This window comes from Marmota marmota, unplaced genomic scaffold (assembly GCF_001458135.2).
Source record: "Marmota marmota marmota unplaced genomic scaffold, marMar, whole genome shotgun sequence".
NCBI classification, from domain to species: domain Eukaryota; kingdom Metazoa; phylum Chordata; class Mammalia; order Rodentia; family Sciuridae; genus Marmota; species Marmota marmota.
In genome coordinates, this window is record NW_026000153.1 from 29994093 (window position 1) to 30016977 (window position 22885).

Sequence of the window (22885 nt, forward strand, 5' to 3'; positions counted from 1 at the left end):
TCTCTCTCTCTCTCTCTCTCTATATATATATATATATATATATATATATATATAGAGAGAGAGAGAGAGAGAGAGAGAGAGAGAGAAAGAGAGAGAGAGAGAGAGAGAAGCAGGCCAGGTGGCCGTTGAGGTTCAAATGATTAGCCACACAGACACTGAGACTAGGAAAGACATTTTGGCTATGTCATGTGAATTAAAGAAAAGGTCTTTGTGCAGAGAAATTTGTACACAAAAACTAAGTGTGTCAGTCATGCAATCCCTTACTATACTGACAGATCTTTCTGGAAATTGAATTGGAATGGTGATTTTCAACTGGCCATCCATGAATGTATTTTGTCTAACCCATAATAGTTTAATAATATGAAACTTTACACAAAAATCTAGATGTCCAACTCATTGTGAAAAATCCAAAAATCTGCCAACAATTAACTGCCCGGTTCTCTGTCACCTGCCTGCCACACCTTTCCCATGTGAAACCTTTTCTATTTTACTACATATCCCTTCACTGCCCAAGATATAGCTTGGCTGGATGTGCATGTTTATGCCACTTCCTGAGCCTTGTAGGCACCTGCATTTGCCACCTTTCGCACAGAGAATTCCTGGCTGGCCACCTTATTCATTTTCTCACATTACTGTCAAGATGGATATTTGTCATCACTTGGAGGAATCTAAATTAGTCCATATAGGTGCAGATCTAATATTTATCACTCGTATGATTTACACATTCTTAAAACAGGGTGGCTTCTCAGCAGACCATCTAAGAAGATGTGCAGCATGTGGGTTGGTGAGTTTGGTAACTCTCCTGTGTACGGCCTCTAATAGGCTCTAAACATCTTTACTTTTACCAGCTTGTGCTAGGGTTTGCCACCTTCCTCTTGGCCCAAGACCACATATACAGAAATCTGGAAAGTATATTCCATTATTACTATATAGTCACGTATTAGAGGGAAGTATACAAAAGATGAAGGAAAGCCAGAATACACTATGGGTTTTGCAGTTTGTATCTCAGAATAATGAAATCCTAGAATTTCATATAACCAACAAAACCCATAACCTTGGGGAAGGGATGTTGTTTTATCACTGTTTGCGTCTATAACAACATGGGATGCCTGTAGTGGGTCTGGGCACCTGAAGACACAGGATCCTGGAGTAGACCAATTATGAGGTATAGGAGTTGGCAGACTTAAGCACTGGGGGAAATGCAGGTACAGTCCTGTCCATCAGGAACAATACTGCATACAAGAGGTCTGCCAACAGATAATGGATACTCAGACAGTTAGAGATTAGGTTTTATGAATGGACTATAAATTACTAAAACTTGATAAGGGAGACAGTGCCAGATCATCATAAACCACTCTAAATCATTAAAAAGATACAAGCTCTTAAATCAAAGGCCTATTCCTATACACAGTCACTGGACCACACAAAACAAAACTGTAAGGGGTCCAAGCCTTTTAATCATTTGCCCTTCCCCCAGGGCAAATGACAACCAAGGTCAGGCATATAGACTCCCTTGGAACAGGTAGGTGCATGGAGCCTATGGCTTAATTTCCACTAAAATTCCAAATATGTTGCTAGTCTAGACAAAAACCAAAGAAGGAAGGTAACTTCTAAGCATCATTTTGTAGCTGTAGCTAAACCAGAGCTTGATATTCTTTTTTTTTTTTTTTTTTTTTTTTTTTTTGGTACTGAGGATTGAACCGAGGGGTGCTTAACCACTAAGACACATCCTCAGTCCTTTTCATTTTTTTATTTTGAGATAGGAACTTGGTAAGTTGCTTAGGTTCTCGTTAACTTGCTGAGGCTGGCTTTAATTTGTGATCCTCCTGCCTTAGCCTCCAGAGTCGCTGGGATTACTGGTGTGTGTCACCTGCTCAGGGCTTGATATTCTCAAGAGCCCTTTTCTCTTTTCTCTACTTGCAGAAAAAAGCATCTGCACCAAGGTGACTGTTAGAAGCAAAGACACATTGTCTAACAATTCACAGCAGGGCCAACCATGCACCCTGTACACTGTGCAGTTACCTTGGGAACAGAAACAAAAGGAGGAAATGTCTGCTGATGAGGAGAAGATTTTTATCTACTTCCTTCACCCCAACAGTACTTTCTAAACAGACACACATCCAACTCTATGAAGAATACTTCTTTCCAGTCAAGAGAGCATGGTGTAGTTCTATAAGAAAGTCCCTGCATAGAGGGGCTGGGGTTGTGGCTCAGTGGTAGAGTGCTCGCCTAGCATGTGCAAGGCCCTGGGTTTGATCCTCAGCACCACATAAAAACAAACAAACAAACAAACAAATGAAAGTATTTTTAAAAGAGAGAGAGAGAAGAGAAAGTCTCTGCACAGAAAAAAAAAAAAGGAAAAGAAAAAATATCCCACATATTAAAAAGCTGTTCTCCCCTCTTCCCTGAAGAGAACAGTGCTCCCAAATCAGAAAAGGGTTTTTGTTCCCATCACTGCAGAGACTGACTATCCTGACTAGGAAAAGAATCCATGGGTCACGTACATCAAAAGCTGAATCACTCCCCAGAGCATATGGCCTGGATGTTGCATAACCTGTGTTCAGGGGACCAAAAAACTATGTCATAGTCACAACTCCCCATGATGAGGTAGGATGCCCCCAAATGCCCAAATGTTTTGGAGGAAAGCACAGCATTTCCTTTTGTACATCAATTCAAGACTTCCTAGCAAAATCCATTTCTTGGAGCAATATAATTCAGCCTTAAGAACTGAAGATGCAACTTCAACTTCAGCCCAAGAGAGCTAGTCTCTAAGGTGTGGGAACAGGCCAAGTGCTGCACTGGCCAGATACTAAATCCACTGCATGAAAACAAGGGCTAAGATTGTAAATCTTTCCTAACACCAGAAATTCTTGTTTCTGCTCAAAGAAGCAAAGATGATATTTAACCCTCATACAGTTTTGATGTAGAAAATCCCCCAAAAGTCCAAGTGTGAAAAGCATGATCCCCACCCATAGCACTACTGGGAGGTGATAGAACTTTTGAAAGGTCAATTAGGTCACTTGCGTGTGCCCTCAAAGGGATGGTGGGACTCCAGTTCCTTCCTCTTCCCCTTTTTAGCTCCTGACCAATGAGGTGAGCAGTTCTGCTCCACTACACACTCCTGCCATGATGTGCTGCCTCTCCACAGGCTCAAAGTCACAAAGCCAGTCAGTCTTGGACTAGAACCTTTAAAACAAAAATCAAAATAAGTCTTTTTTTCTTTATATATCGATTTATCTGTAATATTTCTTAGAGTAATGAAAGCTAACAATCCTGTGATCTCATATCCTATAGGACGGAATATAAATTGGGTTACAAATATAAACTTTCTGAAAGTTACTCTGTCAAGATGTATCAGATGTCTTTAAATCTGCTGATAAGTTCTGGTTAGTTGCGCCACTCTAGAAGCTTATCCTTTAAAAAACTCCAAAATACACAAAGATGTTAATCTTAGGATTCTTATAGTAGAGGAAAATGTGGAAAAAAAAAAAAGCCAAATATTCAACATCAGAAGCATAGGAGAGTCATCCCAGAGCCACTTCATGAAGTATTATTTATATACACTAAAGAAAGGTTTTGGGTAATTTTTAATGCAATGGAAGTGTTTCTGACATAAAAATGCAAAATCAAATATACTTTATGATCACCATATGGAAAATGCAAAGAAAACAGCTGGAAAGAAAATATGAAATGCTAAAGGCTTCTATATTAGAGTGGTGAATTACAAGTACCATGTTTTTGATTCTTTGTGTATTTCTCTACTTTCTAATTATTCCTTAGTTAGGATGATTTGGGTTTATTTTCATAATAAGGAAACCATAATCGAATTGAAAGTTAGAGATTGCATTGGCTTAAAGGTCCTAGGATAGGCTTCCTGGAGAAGGCTGCATCTGAAATAAGAAATGAAAGACAAGGAGAAAGGATGTCCCCAGAGGGGCAGCAATAGTATGGAAACCCAGAAGGCTCTGATTTGGTTCACAAATCAGTACAGGGAAAACACAAGGCATGCAAGCCCCTTCACCCAGAGCCCATTCCCCTTATCATCCAGTGCATTCTTCCAGACTTCTTTCCAAGAAAGCTCTCCAGGCCATCTCTGCCAATAAGATTAACAGCATTTTACATGAAATTTACTTACCATGCCTGTTGTAGTTTGATCACTTTCATTTAGGTCAGAGTAATGCCCTGGGATATTAGGACATAGAATGCCAGGCTAACCCTGCACCGTAAGCACACCCTTCTATATACCCAGGTAGGTGGAAACTGCCCACTGGATGAAAACAGCTTTCAGTGCTAAATCAGATTACAAGTGCCACCCAAGCAGGGAGAGGGAGGCCTTATTCCTTTCTCCTAAAGCAAAGGAACACTGAGTGGGGAAGGGGTCAAAGAGCTGACCCATTAGGATGGAGGTGGAAGAAAGCCTGTTGCATACCGTGAGGGCAAACAGACACACTGAAGGAGAAAGTTAAAGCTGCAGCAGGAGAATAAACATAAAATTGGTGCTGAGGTTGAGGTTCAGGACCAGTGAAACAGTTGGAAAGAACCTGGTGGACCTGACAGGCTCTATACCTGATCCTATGGCATTCCCCCAGGGATCCACTCCCACCAACTAGATTCTACTTCCTACAGTTTCCACCACTTCCCAGTGGTCCATTCAGCTATAAATCCCTCAATGGATTAATGATGAGGTCATTAACTGATGCGGTCAGAGATCTGAGAGATTTAATCACGTCCCAAAAGTCCCACCTCTGAACCCTGTTGCAGTGGGGCCTAAACTTTTAACACACGAGTCTTTGGAGGAACACCTCACATTCAAACTACAATGGGGGCAAGCTAGTCCACTGACAGTTTAGATGAGAAGGACCAATGCAAGCACCTTTTGGATTTTGAAAGACAATGAGAGAAATAAGATAAATTGGCTGATTTTAAAACCTCTGCACAAAATGTCTCTTCTCCTAAGAATCTTTAATTGCTTAAAAAGTTGTTCTCATAAGGTCTCTAGGAATGGGGTGGCAAATATTTATTTTCCTTTCTTATCAGAAAACAGATGACACATATTAAGGACATATTAAATTACCATTTACTACACATGCACTATGTGTCAAAAGTACACACTCACAGGATCTCTAAGCTTATATATCTTCTACACAACAGACATGATTTTTCCAGTGTTACTAATGCAATCCAGGCAAAAGCTAGGTGACAAATGTCTCCAAAGAGGAAATGCTGAAACTAGGTCTGTGTGCCTCCAAAGTTGTCCTTTTCCTTCCACATTACACCACCTCCAAACACTGGGCAAGCATTTAGCCCAACCTTCTTCCTACAGAAGGAGACTTATCTCCATCCAGGTCTCTGGCAAATAGCACTTAGAGAAGTAAGTGATAAGGCACTGTTCTCTCAAGAGACCTCAGTGGCTTAGCCATTCAACTGTTAAAACCAGAGAGGTGATGGAGCACCATGAAAACAAGGTAGGATTTCCTAGACTATATTCTTGAACCCACAGGAAAAAATTATACACTCTGCTGGCTACAAATTACTAACAAAGGCTCAAACACTTTAGGAAGGCAGGCAACCCAAATCTATTACTTGCACTACTCTAATCAAAGTCAGGTTGTTGCTTTGTGTCTGGGTTTCAATGCTGCTACAGCAAAAAATGACAAAAGCTTGACAACATAATTACAACTGTCAATCTTCCTAAAATAAATTACACTTGGAAACATGCAGGGAATAACAGTATAGACACATGAGTTAATTATATCTCATAACCTCATTCCCAATATATGTGTTACCCTAGCAGGAGGTATTGTTCGGAAGAAACAGCAGTTCATCTGTTGTAGAGGCTATTTTTAAATTTTGGATTCATGGATTTTGTTTTTCAAAAATGAGGCATTTGGGGGATAGTTTTCAGTGGAGTTATTGCAGAATTTTACTGGGGCTACATTTTCATTTCCACTTTTGCAGCTCTTGGGAGAAGGAGTTGCCAGTAAGAATTTTTGTAAGAGGTCTGCTTCCCAAAATGAGGAAGACAGAAAAATGTCCTGGAGAGCCATGCCGTTTTCCTTTGACACGGATCCAGAGATGACCAGGGTAAGCTCAAACTTACTGACTACGAAACAAATTATATTTAGAGTACAGATCTAGGCCTCACTTTTTTGGTTTTGCTTTAAATATTTACCTGAAATTAACCAATGAGACAAACTGGGATTCAAAGAAAATACTTTTAATTCTACCAGAAGCTCTCACTCAGTCTTTAACCCCAACAACCTAAGACTACACACACCACAGCTGCTGACCTCATACATCATGACATAAGGAGCCCTACCCTGAGTCCTGCATTCCACTGGTTTTGCTGGGCTCCTTTCTCTACTACTATGAACACACACACACACACACACACACACACACACACTTCCTATGCCTACAATCAGGAATCATTTCCTTTCAGATCCTGGAGCATAATAGCAGGGATACTCTCAGGTTTGTCATGTTCAGTATAACAGGTTGTGTACTGCACAACTCAGGGGTGCCATTTACAAAGACTATGCTTTGACAGGCATGTCCTGAAAAAGACAAGAAATCTCAAACGCTGAAGAGGATGTGAAGACATAATCTCATACCCTGTTAGTAGAACTTTTAATTAGTACATCTTTTATGTAAAAAAATTCAGAGGTTCTTCAAAAAACTAGAATAGAATTGACATATGATCTAGCAATTCCACAGCCGGGTATGTACATATCCAAAATAAATGAAACCATTATGTAGAAAAAATATCTACACTCACTTGTTTTAACACAACAGTGTTCCAAGAGTGAAGAGATGAAATCAATCTAGATGTCCATCAATGAATGAATAGATTAAGAATGTGGTATATATACACAGTGGAGCATTATTTGGCCATAAACACACACACACACACACACACACACACACACACAAACACAGAATTTTGTAATTTGAAGCAACATGGATGGAACTGGAGGACATTTTGTTAAGTGAAATAAACCACACAGAGAAAGACCAATGTCATTTCACATTTATGTGGATGCTAAAAACATGACCTCACAGAAGAATGAAACAGTAATTACCAGAGCTTAGGAAGGGTGCACAGAAAGACAGCAGAACTAACGGGTGCACTGGATAGGAGGAATGATGTTCTATAGAACAGTAGGATAACTATGGTTGATAACAATCACTTGCTTACTTCAAAATATCTAATAGGGAGGATTTTTAATATTACCAACACAAAAAAAAAATGATAAATTTTGAGGTGATAGGTATGGTGTTCCCCGGATGTGATCCTTAAAATACATGTATTGAAACATCACATGGTACCCCATTTACATGTACAATTGTTATGTGTCTGTTGAAAGTAAAAATATATTTCTAAAACATATGTGATATCCCCTACCTCCCTCTCTAAGGTAGCACCTGGTTGAGGGCAAGGTTGTGGCATCAGACAGGTTCAAGAAGGAACATCTTGGAGCTTTCCGGGCTCTGAAGAGCACTGTGAACTAAGCATTATTGGAATGTTTTCTGTAGGCCAACAGCGCACTTAAGGGACTTCGATTAGGCAAATGATGGATTGGGAAAGGGTTCACAGAGGTAGAGGGAGAATAGCCTGGGTTGAGGCAAATGAGAAAATGAAGGCCTGAAAGAGGCATGTGATAGAAACTTTAATAAGGAAGAGTCAGCAGGACTCAGGAACTGCAGCACATGCAGGGATGATGGGGCTGGAATGTCCCTGGTTCCTGGAATAGCACCCTGGGTGGGTGGCAATACCCTTAGCTGAGATAGAAACCACCAGGGGGATCCCTGAGGGTAAGGGAGGGCTCTGCTTTAGATACAGTGTCTGAGAGGAGATACCTGAGACACGTGAGGGCATTCTGGAGCTCAGCAGGGAATTCTTGAGATAGAAAATATAGATTTGGGAAATATCGGCATAAATAACATGATTGTGGTATATGTGTGTAATAAGAATTTATTCCACGCTCATTTTTTTTAGAATCAATAAAAAAATAAATAAAGTCTGTCATTTAAGATTTAGATGTGGATGAGATGCCCAAGGATCCTTAACATACTGGAAGAGGAGGAAATTCTCAACCAAGCATAGGAGACTGCCATATCTGAGGTTCAAATGAGGTCTGGGAGCAGAATGAAGAAGGCACCGAGTGAAGAAGCACTAAAGAGGGGGCATCCTGCCGCCTCTTGTAAAGGAGAAAATCAAGTGAAAGGTGATCTTCCTGAAGAGGTGCTGTTTCTAAAATCAACCTTCTCATTGGAACGTGCCTCTAAGCCAAAAGAAAAATCCACCCGAGACGTAAGTTACATAGAGAAATATATTTTCAGAAAAAGAAACAGTCTTAAAATAAAATTACCAAACTGCCTGTAGACTTTGGAGAAGTTACAGAAAGAAAGGGAATTAAAGAAACAAAATTCAGGAGCTGGGAATGGAAGGCAGGAAGGGATAAGAAAGAGAGAACAGGCTACTGGTCCCAGGCCTCCATGTTCTACCTCCCAGCAAAAGCTCTGGCCTCTGGAATAATACAGTATCAAAGTTTAGAGGATGACTTGGGACAGTCATTAACCCCCATTGTCTTCAGTTTCCCCAATACATAAAATCTGGAAAGACGGACTGGAGTGGTGGCTCAGAGGCAGAGTGCTTGCCTAGCATGTGTGAGGCACTGGGTTCAATTCTCAGCACTACATAAAAATAAATAAAGGTCCATTGACAACCAAAAATAAATAAATAAATAGACAAACAAGTAAACAAACAACTAGAAAGAACAGCCCTTGCCAACTCTATTTGCTACACAAATGACCTTTGGTAAGTCAAGTAACTTCTCAGCCTCAGTTTGCCAATCTGCATAATGAGTGACCATATTTATTTTACAGAGTTATTGTGAGGAACACAGATAAGGTGAACACCTAGAACAGTGTCCCACATATTTTAAGTCCTAGATAAGATCCAGCTCTTAGCAGCATTGGTGCCATTTTGGTCCAATGTGTTGTTCTAGAGGTCCTTTTGCTAAACATGAAGTGTAAAGCATCCATGAAGGATGGGCTCTTCCTCATTTCCCTGCTCCATGCCTCATTATTTTTAAACATAACAGTAGTGGTCAATTATTTTCTATACAAGCAGCATGCCCCTGGCTGAGAACACAATTCCCATGATTAAGTTTTAAAGCAAACCAAACTTTGCTCACATAAGTTCTGTTTCCAAAGGACTTTCAAGGACTAAAATATTATAAAGACTGCTTGTACTGGATTCACTTCAATGAGCTTTACTAATAAACCAAAACCAGAGTAAATAAATATAAATTAATGTATAACACAAAATAGCCTATAAAAAAAGAACTCACTTGTTTGTTTTCTTTTACATTCATTCTCAGATGTTACCACATTGTCCCTTCCTCATGTTGGGACATGGGATTGCATACCAGGATTTGCATACCGGGAATGCTTGCACACTTATACAGGGTACCAAGTACTTAGTTTAGGAATTAGAAAGCCATTGTGCTCACCCATTGTCTTTGCAAGCTGCTTCTGGAGATGTCCTCTCCCAGATGGCTTCCTGAACTCCTTCTGAGATCTTCACCAAACCCACAAAAGACTGAGTGATCAGTGTGGGCCCCTGACTTCTGGCTACCAGCAAACTGAGAGGCAGTGGGCAGTTGGCACTCAGTCCAGTGGGAGATGATAATTTGCATTTGGCTTCAAAGGCTGCAAAGACTACTCCTAGGCCACAATGAGCGATGCTGGTTCCTGAGCCACCTTCCAATTGTCAGACCTAATCATCCACATCTGGTTTTTATGAGCCTAAATTCCCATCTTCTGAATTCATATCCTATTTACAATAAAGACACATCACTTAGGGTAACATGATAGAATTTCTCAGTGCCTAATGAACAGAATGCCTACCACATAAGCCATCATCCAGAACTTTTCCCCAGTCTAAACCATGATGAAATCTCACAGAAGAAAATGCTATGATTAACCAGGTGTGATGGTGCAAGCCTGTGGTACCAGTTACTCAGGAAACTGAAGCTGGAAGATCTCTTAAGCCAAGATCAAAGCCAGTCTGGACTTAAAAAAACAGACAAACAAACAAAAATCTCCACATGATGACAAGAAGGTTTCTAGGTTTGGTTCTATCTGAATCATTGGTTTCATTTTCAATTTGAAAATATTGATCCTTAAGGAGCCATCCAAATACTATCCCACCCAACCTAAATGTCCCTTTGGGAAACAATAGGGGGAGGGAAAAATGAGAGTCAAGGAATATTGCCAGGCCATAATGAAACAAAGCCACAAACATGCTCTAGGAGAGGCACTCTGAATGTTGACTTTGTTGCATTGCATAAAGAGCTGCTGCAATCCACTATGCAACCACAAGGACAGGACTAAGCTCCAAAGAAGAGCAGAACAGAAAGGCCAAAAGGACCCAGGATGGCACCAAGCTACTGAACAAGCCAAGCTTGAAGCAACTCCAGATTTCTTATCAAACTGGGTAATAATCATCCTCAAATTTTATTACACCATTTGAATTGAATTTTCAGTTACTCTAGGTCAAAAGCATTTTAATTAGCACACAGCATAATAAGTACTCCACGGAGTATTATACATAGAGACACATAAGAAAATCCTTGAGAGACTGGAATGGTGGTTGCCAGGGGTTATGGGGAGGTTTAGTCAAAAAGGCACAGAATTTGTTATGTGAGATGAGTGAGTCATGGAGAATCTGTTGTGCAGCCAAGTGCCTATATAGTTAGCAATATTATTTTGTAAACTTACAAAATTTCCAAGGTATGGGGCTGAGGTTGTGGCTCAGTGGTAGCGTGCTTGCCTAGCATGCATGGGTTCAATCCTCAGCACCACATAAAAATAAAGACAATAAAGTCCATCAGCAACTAAAAAAAAAAAAAAAAAAAAAAAAAAAAAAAATTTCCAAGTAGGTCATGTGTTATCTGTTCTTATCAGCAACACAAAAGTAATAATAACGGCCATGCATGGTGGTACAAACCTGTTATCCCAGCTACTTGGGGAGGCTGAGGCAGGAGGGCTGCAAGTTCAAGGGCAGCGGGGGGCAACCCAGCAAGACCCTGTCTCAAAATAAAAATTTTAAAACAGGGCTGGGTTTGTAGCTCAGTGGTAGAGCACTTCCTTACCATGGGTGAAGCCTTGGGTTCAAACCCCACTACCACAAAATAATAATAATAATGATAATAAATAAGAGGAAAGGTAGAAATTTTTGGAGGTAATAGATTTATGGAGTATAGATGGTTTCATGAGTGCACAATCATTACCAAACCCATCAAGTGGGTTATGTTAATTATATACATATTTTATACATAGAAAAATTGAATAAAAAAGTTAAAATTTTAGAAAAAGAAAATCTTTCCAATTGTTTTATGTTTACTTTAAAGTTCATTCAGACATGAAAGCTCATATAAATAACATGCATGTTTCACACCCACTATCTTACTTACATGTGAACACTGCACAGACAACAGATACTGTGGTAATCTATGAGGGGGTCCTACCACCCAGAAATGCTCTGATAATGCCAATTTTTAACAACCTGTGTTCTGCCTCCTGAGAGCCCTCATACAAGACTGCATGAATAGGTCATGTGCTGTAGAGCCCCTCATGTCTTGTATTCACCCATCTATCTTTCCATACTCAAGTCTCAGCTTCCTGGGGCCAAAGATTCCCAAAGACAAAGTAAGAATTTCAGAGTACAGCCTAAAATATACTTCATCTAAAAGGATGACATGAAACCCTGGCATCATTAGAAAAGCCAACTGGCCAAAAAAGAACTATTTTAGTGTTGAGACTTTTTAAGCAATAATAATGCAGACTCACTACAATAAACAAAGGAAAAGTCAGTGTTCAAGGTAGAGAACAGCTAGCCTCAAAGAATGTGTTATGCTCTTTTAAGGTTCTTCTGAAGACATAACTGTATTGATTATATTTGTGCTCAAACTTCATAAACAACTTAAGTAAATAATTGCCAGGTGGATATTAAAGTATTTCTTTAATCTGGGTCTCTCCTCCTCTGGGATGATGGTTTCAATGAGCTCCTGAACTACTACCAACAAAATTACAAAAACAAAAACAAAAAAATTACACACACAACTGAATTCTAATCAAAAGATTTGCAGCCCAAAATGGTACTGATTCTAGTCATGACAATCATCACCAAATGATTCCACCTCCACTATCAGCAGCCTCACTCAACACATCACCAGGTCATGCTGACATTTGGAAAGGGACCAGAGAGGAGCCTGTCCTTTTTATCTTATGGGAGGAATATAACTTGTCCATCAGCAAGCCTTGGAGAGCAGCCACTGCCCCTAGTACTGACTGTGCCACTGGCAGACCCACAAGCCATCACAGTGGATAGACTCTCACACCTGGCTCAGGTGATCAGAGCCCAAGGGTCATGATTTTGAAGACTCATTTCTTTTCTGCCAGGAAGTGTTCAAAGCCTCAAGTGCATCAATTAACCTGTGGTCTCAATTGGTCCAAGGTTCCCATTATGAGAAAAAGCCTCTGCATACATCTGCAATGTATCTTGTGTAATTCAGAAAGTTAAAGGTGAATCTCAAGCTTCTGCTACTATGACCAGCCATTAATAAAAGAACCAGGTATTTTTACACTTTCTACTAAGAACTCGAAGCATGAAATAGAGCTGGGGATGTAGCTCAGTGGTAAAGCCTTGACTAGTACGAGTGAAGACCTGGATTTCATCCCCAGCACTGCAAAAAAAAAAAAAGAAAAAGAAAAAAAAAAGAAAGAAAGAAGAAATTCAAGGCATGAACAGACTTATGTACTGTGTTAGTTACCCTTTCCCCACCCTGCCTTCTGTCCCAGCATCAAGGGAAGTGAACTGTGACAGCATCCACTCACTCACTCACTGTCCACCTGAGCAAGGCTTTGGACCGACTGCACAGTGCCCCTTGGATTTAAATCACAATGTTTTAATAGAGTGTAAAAACCTTTATAACCAGTAACTTAGGGACAGTAATTGCTCCAAGCAATAACTTTTTCAACCTTCTGGTAGGCAGACTAATGCCTCTCCTCCCCACAAAGAGGACTGTATCCTAATCCATGGAACTTGTAAAAAGGGACTCTACAGACATGATTAAGGATCCTAAGATGGGGAGATCATCCTGGTTCATTAGGTAGGCCCAAGTATAATCACAAGAGTCTTTTATTTTAATGGTTTTTTTTTTTTTTAGTTGTAGATGGACATTCTCTCTTAGATGTGTTTTCTTAAATAAATATCTGTGCTGCTATTGACAAATGCTGAAGTTTTTCTGTCACTTACTTCAAAGACCCCCACCTATCCTCAGTCAAGGCACCCTTTTCTGGGAACTCCTCTGGTGACAGAATCAAATTGCAAATGGTATTTAGATTCCACTGAATACTTTTAAGAGTGATGCCATTGTTTAATTTTAAACATTTTTTTTTACAATACATGAAGAACCATATCATTGCAACCATTTAAAGTCAATGATTAAAAAAGGATTATATGTTCAACTTTAAACCATGTAAGAGAGAATGTCGTTTTTGAAAACTCGTTAAGAGAGCACACAAACAAAAATCTTTAACTATCTCTGAGCTAAAGAAAATGGTTCCAAAGGAAAGAGGTTAAAAAAGGAAAGGAAGGGACAGGAATATGGGGAAGGGGGTGGGGAGAAAGCTAGAAAAAGAGAAAACAGGTTTCTGAAAAGATTCTAAAGCTTGTGGAAGTGTTTGGAATTTATCTTGAGGGAAAGAGAGAAAGCCAGAGGTTTTCTCTTTTATCTAAGAGATGCTGTGGTTTTAGAAAGAACCCTTAGGCTATCAGGACCCATACCTGACTTCTCAATCCATCTAAAGGAAGGAAGAACAAGGAACTAGAACTTTCTGCAAAAGTAATCTCTTAAACACACACACACACACACACACACACATGCATACCCATGCATACTCCCTACTCTTCATAATGGTTTAAGGCCTGTCCTTGCTCTCTCTATAATGCCAAATTATAACTTTTGATGACACTAAACACTTCACAAAACACCAAGAGACTGAGCCCAGCTAAAGAGCTTTACTCTTCTTTACTCCCAGTTAATTAAATGTCAAAATGCTATTGCCTTCTGCTCAGCTATCCCAATGGCATGTTAGGGGAAGAGAAGACTAGTTTCTATCCTTTTATTGTCTTAATCCATGGCAGAAATTAGAGCCAGGGATGATGGTAATCATGATCTTCTTTTCCCTTGTTAAGGACATTTATGACCAAGTTTCTTAATCTAACCACTGACATATTAAACAACATAAGCAAGCACAAATTTTAAACAAAAGCGTAATTAGAGCTGTCCATTTTTGTAGATGTGCAGTCTCCATCCTTGCAGGGTCACAGAACATTGTTTATGATTGACAATGCTCAGAATCTCTTAATCCAAACTGTGGCACAAGTTAAATTCAAATCAGGTGATTTTGTGAAAAGCTTCCATCAATGTTGAGGTATTTCTCTTTTTAAAGGTATATGAACCGGTTTTAGAAAGATTAGGCTATCAGGACCCACACCTGGCTTTTCAATCCATCTAAAGGAAGGAAGAACCAGGAACTAGAACTTTCTATAAAAGTAATCTCTTCAAAACATGCACACACGCACACACACATATTCATACCCACACATACTCCCCACTCTCCATATTGGTTTTTGTGTGAGAGCATAAGCACATAATTTTTACTCAGACTCCCTGCCAATACACAAAGAACTGAGATTCTGTAATAGTTGATCATGTTGCCACACAAACAGGAGACCTAACTACCATCTGGATATCCTCTGTGCTTTCAGCAAGGTATTGATTAATTTCAAACTTCATTTCATAAGATATCTCTTTGTTCTATTCAGAAGACATTCTTCTTTTGTCAGAAACTGAAGTGTACAGCTGTACTTCCTGAAACTGTGAAATGCAAACCCACTGCCTCCTTGTCTTCACTAAGCCCTGGGCTCTTTAACCCCAACAAGTGAAGTCATCATTTCCCATCACCAAATACAAGGGCCTCTGGAGGGTTCCTTTTCCATTGTTTCACAGTTTTTGAATGCAAACAACTCCCTATTTTAGAAAACTACTAAACTCTGACTCTCGAGATCTTGTTGGATCTCTTCTCCCCAAAGGCACATCATCACACCCCTCAAAACCAGCATCTAAAATTGAATTCTGACTCCTTAAGGACATTGCTGTTCAAGTCAAAATCTCAAATGCCTCAAAAGGGGGTCTATGTATTTTATTCTGCTCTGCTCAACATTTTTATTAATCGATTGAATAAAACTAATAATGGTCTGATAATCAAATCTGTTTAGGGTATAAAATAAGGTTACTGGATTTTAAAAATAGTATGTAGAGACTGTGATAGACTTAAGAAGACAGAATGGATGAAGTACGAAACACAGTAAATGTGTAACCGTCAATTTAGTTTCTTAAAAAAATAATAGCTCCATAATTGTTGTAAGCAATAACATATGTAAAAAAAAAACCATGGAAGTCTCATGGCAAACTCAATGTGAATCTCTTGGCTGCAGGGCAGTGGGTGAGGGGTGGGACAACACACAGATATAAACTGCATGATGACAAGGTACAAACAAGACAATGTAATCAGACCACATTTAAAGCACAGAGCATCCTTACTGTTCAAATAAGTGTCAGTGGGGAAGAAATGTGAGTCAATGTCTTCGTGACAAAATTGACTTACCAACAATGAACATTTACCATTCCTTCTAAAACAGATCACCAGCACCCCTCTTAACCCAAGTAACTGTATAATCAATTTCTGCTCATAGGGTCACAGGAAAGTATAACACAGGTGGACAGAAAAATAACCTTCTGATCTCATGAAGATAAAGTATAACCATGAAGTCAATGAAAGGAACAAAGAATACTGCAAATAAGCCATTTATTAGTAACGAAATAGTTGTCCAAAGCAGACTGATACAAACCAAAAGGACTAAGAGAATTTGGAGATGGGGTGAGTAGGAGATTGGCAACTAGAGCAAATAACTCAGAGTAGTGAGGTATGTCATGATAATACCATAGAAATCAAGTGAAAACTCTCTTTTTATGCATCATGGCATTTTGTCAGAAAAATGACACTCTGCCCTCCAAATTGAGACATCATTCTAAAATAATCACTTAGGATAAAACAAATTATTTTTTATAACATGCACTATATTTTTTTCAAAATAAAGTCCCAACCAAACGTTTTAACCCACTATTCACCATGGCATTTTGAAATTTGGTTCAAGTGGACTCACTTTGAGGCAACTTTTTCTAGGTCCAATTATTTTTAGACAATGAGGATTCTCCACTTACCGCCCAGTTCAGAGTTTTCAAATGCAGGTTTGAGGGTGATGAGATGATTTGAAATCACATCTTGGGAGAAATGACAGCAGGAAATGAATCCTGGACAAGAGCACACTTATTGGGGACTATAACAGTTGTGCCCAAAGGCTGAAGGGATATTATTGTGATACTTTTGAAAAGGCCAAGAGTGCAGAAGTAGGAACAGGTAGAAACTATGCTGGCCTTTCCCCAAAGTTGATGCTTTATCTTGAAAGAATGAATTTCCCTCCAGAGGTATTCAAACACAGATTAGATGTGGAGTACAGGCATACCTGGTTTTATGGTACTTTGCCTTACTGTGCTTCATAGATACTGTGTTTTTATAGCAACCATTTTTTTTCAACAGTTTATGTGACTGTTAGCATTTTTAGCAGTATTTTGTGTTTTAGATATTATGTTAGTGTTCTGTCACCATCACAAACACCTGAGACAAATCAACTTAAAAGCAGGAATGGTTTTTTAGGGCTCATGGTTTCAGAGGTTTCAATACATGATCACTTGACCCTGTTTGTTTATATGGCAGCATAGTACTTTGTGGAAGAAGCACATAATAGAGAAGACTTGTGTACCTCCTGGTGGCTGGGAAGCAAAAAGAGAGAAAGAGACTGATATTCAAAGAGACTGATATTCCTTCCATTAGGCCCTCCCTCTTTAAGGTTCCAGCACCTCCCAATAGTATCAGGCTGGGAACCAATTTTCATCCCTAGCTGCTTACCTGGTGGAATATAAATTCCATCATATTTTGAAAGTGATGGATCCTGGAAAGAGAAGGAGTAAGATGGAATGGGAGGGGAAGTGGAATGGAATTTTAAGTAAGGTAGTCAAGTGAGGTCTCATCAAGAAGGTAATATCTGAGAGGGTTCATCAAGAAGACATGACAAAAGTGAGTTCTAGGAAAAAAAACATGCATCCTGAGACTAGATAAATAAGGAGCCATTACCCTGATCCTGTCTTTGTTATGTATTTCTGGAGTCTCTTCCCTCAAGTTAGACTTTATGGTCTGAAGAGCTAAATGAAAACAAAGGCTAAGTAGAGCCCAGCTCTGGGAGATGTCTCCCAGACCTCCTGCCACCACCAACACCTGGCCCCATCTTTGTTCCACTTCAGAGTGAAGTTTTTGCCACCTGGTTCACTGGTTCATTTATTGCTGCCTCTTTCTCAACCATAAGTACCCAGGCTCCCCTGAAGTTTCCAGAGATAAATCCCTATAGTCTTCTTTTTCACTCAAATTGCATGTTGCTTAGATGCTAAAAACTAAAAAAGAGTAGGAGGGCTGAAAGGTTTATTTCAGAAAATTGGCAGCCAGTGGCTGCCACATTTGTTGGAATTCCAGAGCATGAAAAAACATTTGGCAAGAGACAAAAAATACCCTTAAACATAACTTGGTTCTAATTTTGAGATTCCTAGGCATCAAAATACACAGGACTGTAGAAAAATACTCAGTAATCCCTTTTTTCCTAGTTTCAAAGATAATGCTCACTGTCCAACCTTTCAAGGGCTGTTGGTTCTTCTGCAGAACAACTTTGAAGCATGAGGCAGCCTCAGTTAAGAGTGTCCAGTTTTGGCAGGGCATGGTGGCAGATGCCTATACTCCCAGTGGCTTGGGAGGCTGAAATAGAAGGATCACAAGTTCAAAGGCAGCCTAAGCAATTTAGCCAGGCCCTAAACAATTAAGCAAGACACTGTCTCAAAAAAAAAAAAAAAAAAAATTAAAAAGGGGATGTGGCTCAGTGGTAAAGCACCCCTGAGTTCACTCCTTTGTACCAAAAAAAAAAAAAAGTGCTTTGGGCTCCAGGGAAATATCAGAAAGATACTGAGGCTGGTCCCTTAAATGAGTTCTTCCCCTCTGTGAATGAACATAATGAACCTATAGCACTTGCATGGGTAAAGGTTATACCAAATAATATACTGGGGGGTGTAAGGTATAATTCAGTGATGGAGTGTTGATCCCCAGCACCCCCCCACACACACACAATAAATAAACAAACAAATGAAAGTAGTATACTATACATTTCTGGCAAAGGCAACGTGTACTTCAAAAGTATCAATAACCTAAGCCCTAGAAACTCTGCAGTGACAAACTGTGCAATGACAATGTCTAGAAAACAATACATTGTTGAAAAGCCCCAGGGAGGTACATATGCTTGAGGCCTAATTATTCTCCAGTTTCAACCAAAGTACAATCAGGGCTTTCTTTTCTTCTTTTTCCTCTTCCTCTTCCTCCCCCCTCTTCTTCTTCTTCTTTTTTGTTTTTTGTTTCTAAGGTGCTGTTGTGGCCCAGTGAAGGCCCCTAGGAATTACTCCACCAAGAATAGCAGGAGACAACTTAGTCTCCTCATTCTTCACACAAGAACCTTCGCAGGAGATCTCATCACCAGAACAGAAACATTCAAAAGGGCTTTGGGTTTTCCTATTTGTGGGAACCAGAACTTGTGGCCAATCTATAAAAAAATCTTCTACATTTGTGACCCAGTCCCTGGACTTAAGCAGCTGGCAGAGAAACTGGGGGAAGCAGGAGGGAGGAGAAGAAATAAAGCCCTTACTAGCTGTTGGCATAATTCATAGTAAATTCTGAGTTAAGAGAAAAAAGGTCACTCCATTAATGAGCTCCAAGAAGCCTCCCTGGGGGAGGGATGGTGCTGTCAGCTGCCTGTTCCTGCTTAGAGCTCTGCCCAGGATGTATGTTCAGGATGAGCACACAACCCAGGTTTCCTGAGACAGTACTATTGATGTCTCCTATTCAGGCACAATTACAAACAATCAATATCCAATTTCACTCTCCAAAGTGTCGTGATTTAAATTATAGGGTCCCTCAATGAAAGGGTGACTGAGTTTCTGGCAGGGATTTTGCTGCTTTACCTGTAAATTAGGTCACGAACCTCTCCCAATCCACTACTGACCTGGGGTTACACAATGTGCAAATTCCTGCATGTCCCCATGTAGACAGAGTATGGAAGAAGAAGCAAATATCATGGTGAAGGCACAGACTGGAGCCAGACTCTCAGGGTTTACAGCTCTAACCCCTCATACTTAAAAGCAGTGAAACTTGGGATTAGTTATTTAACATCTCCCATTTGAAACAAGGATGAGGATGAAAGTAAGTGCCAGAAAGGATTAATGAGTTAACATTTGTCAAGTGCTTAGAACAGTGCCTGGCACCAGGTAATCATTCTATGAATATTTACCAAATAAAAATAAGTATGCAGTTTTGTCTAAGAGGGAAATAATTTTATACAAAGAAATGGTGATGCAAGGCTGGAAGGCTCTTTTCAAAACTTTTTAGATCCCCTCCCTATTCAGATACCCCTCACTGACATAAAAACCCCATGCTTTATCTGGGGTTGTTGCTCAATGGCAGAGTGCTTGCCTAGTATCTGTGAGGCACTGGGTTCGATTCTCAGCACCATATATCAATAAATAAAATAAAGGTACATTGACACTAAAAAAAATAATAAAACAAAACAAAACAAAAAAACATGCTTGATCCTGGATGAAGACAGCTGGCGACAGGGTTACAGGGTTCCAGAGGGTGGAAATAGAACACTCACTGCCACAAGGCCTCCCTTATTACGTTATGATCAACTACACACTAAATTTCTACATTGAAATTGGCTCAAATAGAACAAAGAAACAAAGACAAATGTCCCAGGTTGTAGCTTGCAGTCAGAAAGAAGCCTGAAGCCAACAAATACCTCTCTCAATTATTTTAAAACACTCAACATGAAGAGTACCCTTTGCTCCCCACACACTCCATAATCGCACATTTATGTATGTGATTCAGGACTTCAAAAGCATCAAAAGTATGCCAATAAAACACATTTAGAGCAATCAATTTAAGATGAAAAATCACAGATATAAGTCTCACATATAAAATTCCATGTGATAAACTATAAAGAAATCTCCTTAATTCCTCCACCATACATTAGGTACCCAGGATAATCATTGCATGCAAATAGGGTACCTCACACCATCCCACAAACAAAAAAAATTACCAGTTGTATATCTGTATGTTCAGATATACAACTCTATGAAAGCATCCTCTTAGTCATTTAGGTTTTAGTTTTATGTCATGGTTCTGCTTTTAATGATGTTTCAACCTTTCAAAAAGATTAGAACTCCTGATTAAGATGATAAATTCCTACCCAACAAAACAGCTGTTTTGGAAAGAACCAAGACTCCAAGGCTCTTTAGGATACACACAGACACAAAACCACAGAGAAAAAAAAAAAGGCCTGGGAGACAAGGGTGGCACAAATGCAGAGGAAAGGGAAAGCTAGTTAATTATATTAAGCAGCAATTAAAAACAAAAAGGATTGCAAATGTAGACACCCATGCATTAAGGTACACACGTTTGTTTTTATGTAAATAGCGGTCTCTGATTCATTTCTCTGTTGCTCTCTATGTTGAGTCACCAAGGGGATGTGATTCCTAAGGTTTTAAAAGTCTGAACAAATGGAAAGATTTGGAGCAGGGAGGCATTCCACAAAAAACATTAAATACTAAACGAGAGAGATATTTCAAACAAAAACAGGAAGTCTGCTATGGTAGAGCCTGGAGCAAGGAAAAACTTTTCCATCAACCTTCTTTTCCAGAGAACTAAGACTTGCCCTCTAACATTTTCTAACAATTTCTTTTTAATACACGGAAAAAACAAAGTCGTCATTTCCAGTATCACTCAACTACTAAGGGAGAGTTTTTACAACTGTCTAAACTAGGACATTAAAAAAAAAGTATGTTAATCATTTCTCATTTACATTGACTTCATTAATGTAACACAAATTTCTTTCCAAATAAACAGGCTCAGTAGGGAGTTAAGTCCTAATTCAGATCCTCCACACTGGAATTCCACCAGGGCCCATTTTAAAGAACCCGCTTTAGCTAGAAGGGGGTGGCCCCTGTCACAGGATGCAACTTTTCAGGCAGGAGGAGCCGCAGTCCCCACGAGGGTTGTGGTCACTGGGCGCCGCTTCCACCCTCTAGCAGTTCAACAAGTTCCCTAGGCTTCCGATCAGCACCCACCACCCGAGCTCTCGGTGGAATTTTCTTTTCACACCTGAAGACTTTGCGCTTCACTTTCAAAAGCACCGATGTTTCTTCCTGCTGCTCATCTCGGCTATTTTCTCTGGCATTCGCGTGACATTTCTCACCACTTCCCTTCCGCCTACTAGCAACTCGCCCCCTCTCCCGCCCCAGTCGTCCCACCGCAACCCCGAACCGCTTCGCGTCCCGGACTCTCCGCGCCTGCGCTGCTCTGCTCGCGGGGACCCCCGCCCCCCCCAACTCCCACCGATCTCCAGCCCTCCGCAGCAGGGAGGGTGGGCAGACAGGGCACAAAGGTCACTCCCGAGTGCTGCAAACCGGAGCAAGAAGCGAAAGAAATAAGCTTTCCAAGAGGGGGCTGGGGATAGGGGACACGGATAGAAGGGGAAGGACAGGGAGAAGCAGCGTAAGGGCCAGGAGAGCTTCCCTGTCACCGGGGTTCCTACACCTTCCCGCACCCGGACATATGCAGGTCTGTGGGGCTGTAGTTCTCAGCCGCTCGACAATTCGACTCCCCCAGGAAGTCTCCCGGGGTAGAGAAGCCTCATAACTGCGTCCCCCCTTCTGTCCTAGCATTGTCCGCGCCACACCAGCGCTTCGGGAGGCGCCGGGAGCGGCTCGGTCCCTACCTCCACCAGCAGCCCCAACAGCAGCGCCGCCACCCTAACGGGCAAGCGGCTCATGGCTCCTCCTTGTCCTCTCCGGGTGCGCCCGGCTGCCGGCTCACAGGCGGGTCAGGGGCAAGTCCCCAAAGCGGTGGGCAGATCGGCTGACTCCAGCCGGGAGCCGGCGCGCGCGACTGGGCCAGCAGCAAGCTAGCCGGGAGGTGGGACGCGCGGCGCAGATCTCGCAGCGCTCCGCCCCCAGCCGGCGGAGCGCGCTCCCGACCTGCTCGCACAGCGCGCGCGTCCGCTGGTACCCGGAATCGAAGGCCAGAGTGGGGCGCGGCTGTCGGGCGCCGGGACCCGAGATGCTGAAGTGCATGAGCCAGGGATGGGTTGAGGAACCCCACGGACCTACCAGTGTGAGAGGAGCTGCCACATGTCTTCTCTTTCGGGGGATACGGTATAGTGTCACCACCTGATAGACCGAAAAGGTTTTTAAAAGTGGCAGAGTCTCCGCGGATGGAGGAGGGGCTGAGGTGGCTGTAGAGGAACCCATTCTTGCCTCCTGGTTTTCTGTTTTCTTTTCTCATTCCTTTTCTTTCTGCACGCCCCCTCTCCGCCCCCTGGTTTCTATCTTCTTCTCTCCTTTCCTTTTCTGCCTACAGCAGGGTGGGGGGTCGAGCACCCCGCCCAAGTGTGATGGGGAGGACAAAGGGCGAGGAAGGTTGACTGTGGAATAAAGGCTCCCTGCACCTCACCTCTCACTTAGATGTTGATATTTTTCTTCCAGCATATCTTCCTGCCCTACACCATTGACCCCACCTTGAAGTACCCCTCAAAGCCGTTCGA

The 22885-nt window shown here is 41.0% G+C and overlaps 1 protein-coding gene across 2 annotated transcripts in view; it reads right to left on the minus strand.

Annotated features, from left to right (window-relative positions):
• The window catches only part of Vopp1 (VOPP1 WW domain binding protein), a 101193-nt gene extending 78900 nt beyond the window's left edge, over window positions 1-22293 (minus strand). For both annotated transcript variants that reach the window (XR_001504019.2, XM_015490350.2), the window contains exon 1: window positions 22061-22293. Coding sequence is in view for 1 of the 2 variants with exons in the window: in XM_015490350.2 (XP_015345836.1) it covers window positions 22061-22114 (54 nt within the window). In the remaining variant the exon portion in view is untranslated. The remainder of the gene's footprint in view (window positions 1-22060) is intronic.
• Between the last annotated feature and the right edge of the window lie 592 nt (window positions 22294-22885).